The sequence below is a fragment of the Otolemur garnettii genome, unplaced genomic scaffold (assembly GCF_000181295.1).
Source record: "Otolemur garnettii isolate 467f Iridium unplaced genomic scaffold, OtoGar3 scaffold00008, whole genome shotgun sequence".
Classification (NCBI taxonomy): domain Eukaryota; kingdom Metazoa; phylum Chordata; class Mammalia; order Primates; family Galagidae; genus Otolemur; species Otolemur garnettii.
In genome coordinates, this window is record NW_003852403.1 from 17,251,369 (window position 1) to 17,259,958 (window position 8,590).

Here is an 8,590-nt window from a genome sequence, read left to right on the forward strand (position 1 = left end):
GGCTGGATTCAAACCCACCACCTTAGGTGTATGTGGCTGGTGCCTTAGCCACTTGAGCCACAGGTGCTGAGCCAGGAATTGATGTTTTTTAGGGTGCTTTGCAACTCAGAGAGTTTATTCCTGAAATAACTATTCCTACTGCACATAAATCAAAGTTGTCATTTTAAGTCATGATTGACATGACTCAGGTTTCATAAGGAAATGTGCAAACACAGCAATATGTTTCAGTTAATTTGAAAGCACTTTTTGTATTGTTCTGCAAAAGTTTCATGACCGATCCAAGATCAGTGGATGTACATTTTAAATTTCCGATACTGAATTTATGCTGTGTTCTCAATTTTCCCTCGCCTCATCTCTTTTGTGAGTAACAACAGGAATTTGGGTGTCAGTTGCTTGGAGATGACATCTGCACCCAGAGAACAGAATATATTTTCTATGTAAATCTGTCTGTATAGTAATCAAATCTATGATAAATGACCCATCCTGTCTAGGCTCAAAAACTGCATAGAATTACAGTTGCTCTATGAAAGAAAATGAAAAGCCAAAAATATTTATTTTGGAAGAATGTGCCACTTGAAAATATCTTTTTTTCACCTTTAAAGATAATTCTCAGAAGGCTGATAATTTGACAACTTGAAATATTTGATTTCTGTGATACATCTGCAGAGAGTTTCTTCAAATTAGTAGAGAGGGTTTTCCTTCTGTTGAGAGCCACAGTGTAACAACACATCTCAATCATAAACGGCATTGCCAAGGCATGAACCATGATCCAATACTCACTGCCTGAGTTCACCACTGGCTTCCTCAGCTCTGGTGCAAAGTCTGGGCTGCAGGGGCCAATAGTCAAATAGGATCAAACCAGTTAAAAATCCTGCTCATGGTTTGGCACTTGTAGCTCAGTGGTTAGAGCACCGGCCACATGCACTGGGGCTGGTGGGTTTGAACCCAGTCCAGGCCTCCTAAACAACAATGACAACTACAACAACAAAAGCAGCCGGGCTTTGTGGTGGGCGCCTATTGTCCCAGCTACTTGGGAGGCTGAGGCAAGAGGCTTAAGCCCAAGAGTTTGAGGTTGCTGTGAGCAGTGATGTCATGGTACTCTACCCAGGGTGACATAGTGAGACTCTGTCTCAAAAATAAAGAAATAAAAATAAAATTCCTGCTCAAAGTATTCCCAACCAATTCTGGGTATGATGTGCACTAAAAGAAAATATTATGTATTAGAGAAAGCATTCTCTTTTTTGTTCCAGGGACAGCTAGTGTTTGGAGACAGCACATAAGAGATTCCTAGGTAAGTTTGAAGGTTAACATATTTAGAGGATTTCTTTTTACTATTTTTCTAATAAGTCACTCATTGCCTTCAATAGGGATAACCAGTCTTTATCTCCTACCCTTGTTCCTGCTACCAAATTCTTGGTAAGTACCTACATGTGTTAAATACTCTTCTAGGCACTGAGGATACAAAATTCTATCTACCTTCTACCTTCAAGGAGGTTGCATAAAAATACTTTTAATCTGAGGCTGGGCGTGGTGGCTCATACCTGTAATCCTAGCACTCTGGGAGGCTAAGGCAAGTAGATTGCTTGGCTCAGGAGTTGGAGACCAGCCTGATCAAAAGTGAGACTCCTTCCCTAAAAAAAACAGCAGGGCATTGTGGCAGGGGCCGGTAGTCCCAGCTACTTGGAAGGTTGAGGCAAGAGAATCACTTGAGCCCAAGAGGTTGAAGTTGCTGTGAGCTATGACATCGTGGTACTCTACCAAGGGCATTGAAATGAGATTCTGTCTCATTTAAAAAAAACATTTTTAATCCAAATTTTGTACTTAAGAATAAATAATTACTGAAAGACGCACAGATTTATTTTATATTTAAATAGTTAACATTTGCTTAGTTTTGGCATATTTTTAAAAGTTTTTATCTTTTTAGTCAGCTAGTCAAAATGGATTGATACCATAGTGCTCATAATAAGCTATAATCGGAATCCATTTAGTCAAGTGAGATATCTTCCATTGAGATGCAACACATCCAAACTTTTCTACTTGGTTAAAAGTTTCATTTTTTTTTTTTTTTTTTTTGAGACGGAGCCTCAAGCTGTCCCCCTGGGTAGAGTGCCCATGGCATCACACTCACAGCAACCTCCAACTCCTGGGCTCAAGCGAGTCTCCTGCCTCAGCCTCCCAAGTAGCTGGGACTACAGGCGCCCGCCACAACGCCTGGCCATTTTTTGGTTGCAGCCATCATTGTTGTTTGGTGGGCCCGGGCTAGGGATTCGAACCCGCCACCTTAGGTGTATGTGGCTGGCGCCCTAGCCGCTTGAGCCACAGGCGCCGAGCCGGTTAAAAGTTTCATTATCCTATCTGAAACTAATGTAGATCCCATCGCTGTATGCAAATACAACAAATATTTACAGAGTGTTCACTTTGTGCCCGTCACAACAGGGACACAGCAATGAACAAGACATGCCCAACCACTCCCAGGGAGCTCATGGCTGGGGTATTCTGTGTGGCTCATGGCAGAGGACAAAGGACACTTCACTATTCTAGCAGTCAGGGTCCTGCAATGCTCAAGATGTGCAACGGAAAGCCAGTGGCCTACACTATGCAAGGCAAGGCCAATGTGACATTCTCATTCGAAAAGAATGGATGGCATGACCATTTGCCCACAAAAGAGGTTTGTCATAAAGAATTCAAAGTAAGAGATGAAAGAGGTAGGATTTAAATAGAAGAAATGACTGAGCAGCTTTAGGGAAGGAGATTAGGTGAACAAAAGGCAGAACAAGAATTAGGTACTTATTTTTTTCCCTGTGCCATATAGGGCACTCTCTGGGTACCGCAGAGAGTTTTAAAGAAGCATGAATATAAAAGCAAGCGAGTAGGAGAACAGAATGAAGAGATGGGAAGGTTTTCAGAGAAATGAGGTCAAGAGGAAAGTTAGAATAAGACATTAAATGGGGGACATGAAGATTAGAAATTAACAGACCACATAGCAGTCAACAAATATTTACTGGGTGCAGAACATTGTGTTAAGTCCTGTGTGAATTAAAATCATTCGTCATAAAGGCTTCATTACATTTTATGACCTGGGTTCCTTCGACCTCTCAGATTCACCCCACTAACCTAAACCATTTAGGTTTTGTTGCTTTCCAGTCAAGATTACTCAGTGATGAGTGGTGCTCTTTGAAATATGAAATGATGCAGCCTAAAATCTAGAAATCAGGAAACCTCTTTCTTGGCTTATCCTCACCCCAAAGACATTTCATGTAGTCAGTTCAGCTTTAGAAAGCTGAACATTTTAATAAATATGAGCATCTGAAAGGACGTTGTCTTTGTATTTCACAACGTTCTAAGAACTGGGCCAGGCTTGGTGGCTCACACCTGTAATCCTAGCACTCTGGAAGGCTGAGGCAGGTGGATTGGTTGAGCTCAGGAGTTCAAGAATTCGTTCTTGTTCTGAGCAAGGACGAGACTCTGTCTCTACTAAAAACAGAAAAACTAGCCGGACATTGTGGCAGGCACCTGTACTCTCTACTACAGCTACTTGGGAGGCTTAAGCAAGATTGCTTGAGCCCTGGAGTTTGAGGTTGCTGTGAGCTATGGTGCCAGAGCACTCTACTCTGTGTGAAGGAGTGAGACTGTCTCAAAAAGGAAAAAGAAAAAGTACTAAGAACCACCAAATGTTAATTGCTAATTAATATGTAAAATGTGTTAGAGGTTAAACACTTGAAATATTACAATAGAGAAATACAAAGTGGTAGATATATCACAGAAAACTCATTTTCTTTCTTTCTTTTTTTTTTGAGACAGAGCCTCAAGCTATCCCCCTGGGTAGAGTGCTGTGGTATCACAGCTCACAGTAACCTCCAATTCCTGGGCTCAAGTGATTCTCTTGCCTCAGCCTCCCGAGTAGCTGGGACCACAGGTGCCCGCCACAACAATGCCTGGCTAATTTTTGGTTGCAGCCCTCATTATTGTTTGGCAGGCCCAGGCTGGATTCGAACCTGCCACCTTGAGTGTACATGGCTGGCGCCTTAGCCACTTGAGCCCCAGGCACTGAGCCAGAAAACTCATTTTCTTTTTTTTTTGAGACGGAGCCTCAAGCTGTGCCCCTGGGTAGAGTGCCATGGCATCACGCTCACAGCAACCTCCAACTCCTGGGCTCAAGCGAGTCTCCTGCCTCAGCCTCCCAAGTAGCTGGGACTACAGGCGCCCGCCACAACGCCTGGCCATTTTTTGGTTGCAGCCATCATTGTTGTTTGGCGGACCCGGGCTGGGGATTTGAACCCGCCACCTTAGGTGTATGTGGCTGGCGCCTTAGCCGCTTGAGCCACAGGCACCAAGCTGAAAACTCATTTTCTAAAACATAATTTTGACTTCTGGGAGGGAACTTTTTTCTAGTTGGTAACACTCTTTGTTTGAGACTTCTGATTTATCTTCAAGTTCAGCACAACATGGTAATGCTAGACCACACAAATGTTCTAAGTTGGTTTATTCTTTGTTTGCTTACGGCTAAAATGGGGCAGGATAATGCCACTTTCTGGATCTAAAAGTTTTCAAAGCAAAATAAAACAAACAAAAAAATGGATAATCTTTAAAAGGAATATATTTCTTTGCCCTTCCACATGTGTAGGCTAATTTGGGAGTGAGAAAACAGGTGAGTCTGGTCTTAGCTCCTTAGTTTCCTGAATTTCATCATGGAACATGGATTTCATCACCTATAGCGTAGAAGGCAGTCTAAGACTGAGTCTGGAATTAACTAACTGTCATAATTCTTAGAATAATAATTCTCAAAAGACTGATAAATGTTACAGATACTCAGATAGAGAGGACTGAGATGCTTTTAGAGACTTTCTTTGTTCCTGCTGTTAGTCTAGAAGTTAATTCATGATGGAAGTTTAAGAGAAAGAGTTCTTCTGAGTCTATGGTGCTCAACTCTAAGAAAGTTTGTTTACATGTACTTACATCTTGGTTAATTAAGAGGAAAAAATCTTCCCTCCCCCCTGACTTGGGCAATGGATTAGCTTGGATCTACCTACAAGCTTTTACTTTATAAAAGTAAAATCTGACAGTTTGTGTGCTGAGCTGCTCTCATTTTCACAGGGCTCTAATTATTGCTCCCTCTCTGCGTTGTAAAAGATGAAGGCTGAATACAGTTCTGATTTCAATGACACTTAGAAGAATTAATAACCAGAAATGTGTGATGACAGCATTATAGGAAAACAAATCTGCATCAAATAGAGTAACAGTTATAAGTCTTTTTTTTTTTTTTTGAGACAGAGTCTCACTATGTCGCCCTCAGTAGAGTGCTGTAGCGTCACAGATCACAGCAACCTCAAACTCTTGGGCTTCAGTGATTCTCTTGTCTTAGCCTCCCGAGTAGCTGGGAGGCGCCCACCACAATGCCCTGCTATTTTTTATTGCAGTTGTCATTGTTGTTTAGCTGGCCCCGGCCGGGTTCGAACCTGCCACCCTCGGTGTATGTGGCTGGCGCCACCATAACCACTGTGCTACGGGCACTAAGCCAACATTTAAAAGTTTTTAAGGTGATTGTCACAAAACAGAAAAGGGCTGTCGAGTTTCAGAGAAAATGTGAAAATGTGAGAATGTCCCAGAGAACACAGATTTAGTTCTAGTTGTACCACTGACTGAGTCCTGTGCTTCAGTTTCTCTGTCTAGAAGATGGAAGAGCACAGTGGCTTGGTATTTGCCTCCCAGGAATATATGCAATTTGGTGAAATAATACATGAAAAGTGTACTCAGTTACAGCAAGTTTCAATATTCTGCTTCTGTTAATAATTTAAAATCTTTTTTGAAAAGACTGTAAGCAGCAGCACATTTTCAAAAGAACTCACTCGATAAAAGTTTCCCAATAGAAAACATAATTGCAAAACATTGTATATCCAGGGCTCTACTGGAAGTTCAGAAGTAGAAACAATAAGGAAAATGGCATATGGGCAGGGAAATCTGGAGCTTTGTTTCTATGGGTCACTGAGGTCACAAATTCCATAATATTGGGTATACTGATTTGACTGAAATTTTATTACATTTCAAAATAGATTCTACCAGTTCCTATTTTGGGAAATAGAATTAGATCACGCACCAAGGCTGGTGGGTTCAAACCCAGGCCGGGCCAGCTAAACAACAGTGACAACTGCAACCAAAAATAGCCAGGTATTGTGGTGGGTGCCTGTAGTCCCAGCTACTTAGGAGGCTGAGGCAAGAGAATCGCTTAAGCCCAAGAATTTGAGGTTGCTGTGACACCACGGCACACACAGAGGGTGACATAGTGAGACTCTGTCTCAAGAAAAAAAAAATAACCACTTGATTGTCAAAAGCAAAAATAAATAGATCAAACAATAAAATCTTTCTTTTGTTTGAATGATGCTCTCATTTGGCTTTTCTCTTTTTCTTTCTGTATAAACACTTAAAAGCAAGGAGTCACACAGGTTGAACCATAAGATGTTGCCTAATGGCTGTTTCATAGATTCAACCTAACAAAAGGATTGGGAAGACTTCCAGGCACATTAGACTGAAGTGGCAGCTTCGAACCCCAGAGTTCCTTAGATCATTTTAAGGCTCAGATATGGAAGTACTGCAAAGACAAGCTGGTGTTTACCAAAACTGAGCTGATAGTCAGGAGACTAATCTCTCTCCTTCTTGAATATATTCTGTTTTTGGTAAACGCATGGAAACAGGTAAACTGAGTTGGGATAGTAAAGAACTGTAGGTCTGACTAGACAAGTTTCCTACATGACCCTTGGTTAGTCTGTGCTCTGCCATTTAGGCTACAGCATCAACCTCACTGAGGTCATATGACCAGACGATGCAAGGGCTGAATTAAACAAAGCTACATTCCTTATAAAACTGTAATAAACCATCTAAATCCAATAATCTTACCTGCTGGTTTGACCTGACATCACTGAAATTCATTTTTTTCCCCAAGTCTAGAATCACTGCATTCTTAGTTTCACGAATGTAATCATCATTCACTGGTTGAGGAGACTTTGTACTTTTCTTCATTAATCCCTGGGATGGCCTGTAAAATAAATTCACACCTAACACACCTGTGAAAAGCACTCACCAGAGTACAAAGGCCTAGAAATCAGGGTGATTGAAATGACAGCCAGATAGCAGCAGTTATTAGGCATGTATGGAGTTGAACAATGCGCAGAGAATCTGTGGGTGTAAGGGTCTTTTCAATATTCGCATTATCAAAAAATTTTCAAAGTAGGGCGGCGCCTGTGGCTCAGCGAGTAGGGTTCCAGCCCCATATACCAAGGGTGGTACAAAGATTACTTTGGTTCTAACCTGGCCCTGGCCGAACTGCAACAACAAAAAAAATAGCCAGGTGTTGTGGCTGGTAACTGTAGTCCCAGCTACTCAGGAGGCTGAGGCAAGAGAATCACCTAAGCCCAGGAGTTGGAGGTTGCTGTGAGCTGTGACACCACAGCACTCTACCCAGGGTGAAAAAGTGAGACTCTGTCTCTTAAAAAAAATTTCTTTTTTCAAAGTAATCACACTCTTTGTCTTAAGATGTTTAATAACCATTTTGTGTCTAAGAGATGGGATTATCCAGGAAGCCATTCAGTGAGAGTGACACGTATGTGTCCTCTTAACTGGCATCTCTCTCTCTCTCCTCTTTTTTTAGAGACAGTCTCACTTTGTCACCCTGGGTAGAATGACGTGGTGTCATAGTTCACAGCAACCTCAAACTCTTGAGCTGAAGCGATTCTCTTGTCTCAGCCTCCCAAGTAGCTGGGACCAAATAGTAGGTGCCCAGCTATTTTTTAGAGATGGGGGTCTCACACTTGCTCAGGCTGGTCTCAAACCTGTGAGCTCAGTCAATCCACCTGCCTCGGCCGGGATTACAGGCATGAGCCACTGTGCATGGCCTTAACTGGCATCTCTTACATGGAGAAACCTCAAGGACACTTACATGGATGGTGCGCTTTTAGGCAGCCCCATGGCATTGGTGGGCGGGATGGCAGGGAGAGAAGGCAGTACGGAGCTGAGGAAAGCCACTGGGTTCTGTATCCGGCTGGTGGGAGAAACAGGAGTTGGGGATACACAGTGGGGCTGAAAGTGGTTTCCGCTGGGTACAGAAAACGTGAGTGTTGGCTGTGCTGGCTCTGTTGGGCCCGGTGGGGGCAGCTCATTTTGGACAGAAGCCCCTCCTGGAGGTTTGGGCTTCATGGAGGGCTGAGAAACTAAGAGGCTCTCTTTGCTCACTGTCCTCTGAATGGTTTGAGGAGTGCTGCTCAAGGTGAACACTGGAGAGCTGGAAGGGGACACAGTTGCCGCCGTGGTGTTCGTGGAAGGGAAGAAATGCTTCGGCCGGGCCAAGCTGAACGTCTGTGATGAAGGGGCCTTCGCCTGCCTGCTGGACGTAGTCACCACCGGGGGAGCCGTGGAGTTCAAAACACTCATGTTGAAAGGAAACTCCTTGGGAGATGAAGGAGATGGGTTTTGCAACTGCTGTTGTTCCAAGAGGACTTGATTGTGGAGCTGTTGTAACTGAGTGGAGTCGCTGCACACAAAACAAGAGTGGAGGGAGAGAGAGGGAGAAGGAAATGTGTTATCAGCAGCTTCACTCTTC

The 8,590-nt window shown here is 43.0% G+C and overlaps 1 protein-coding gene across 3 annotated transcripts in view; it reads right to left on the reverse strand.

Moving 5' to 3' along the window:
• The window catches only part of MYPN (myopalladin), a 100,808-nt gene that overhangs the window by 23,671 nt on the left and 68,547 nt on the right, over positions 1 to 8,590 (reverse strand). For all 3 annotated transcript variants that reach the window (XM_003783618.1, XM_012801323.1, XM_003783617.1), the window contains 2 exons: positions 7,931 to 8,521; positions 6,892 to 7,030 (listed from right to left, as the gene is read on the reverse strand). In XM_003783618.1, the coding sequence (XP_003783666.1) occupies positions 6,892 to 7,030; positions 7,931 to 8,521 (730 nt within the window). The remainder of the gene's footprint in view (positions 1 to 6,891; positions 7,031 to 7,930; positions 8,522 to 8,590) is intronic.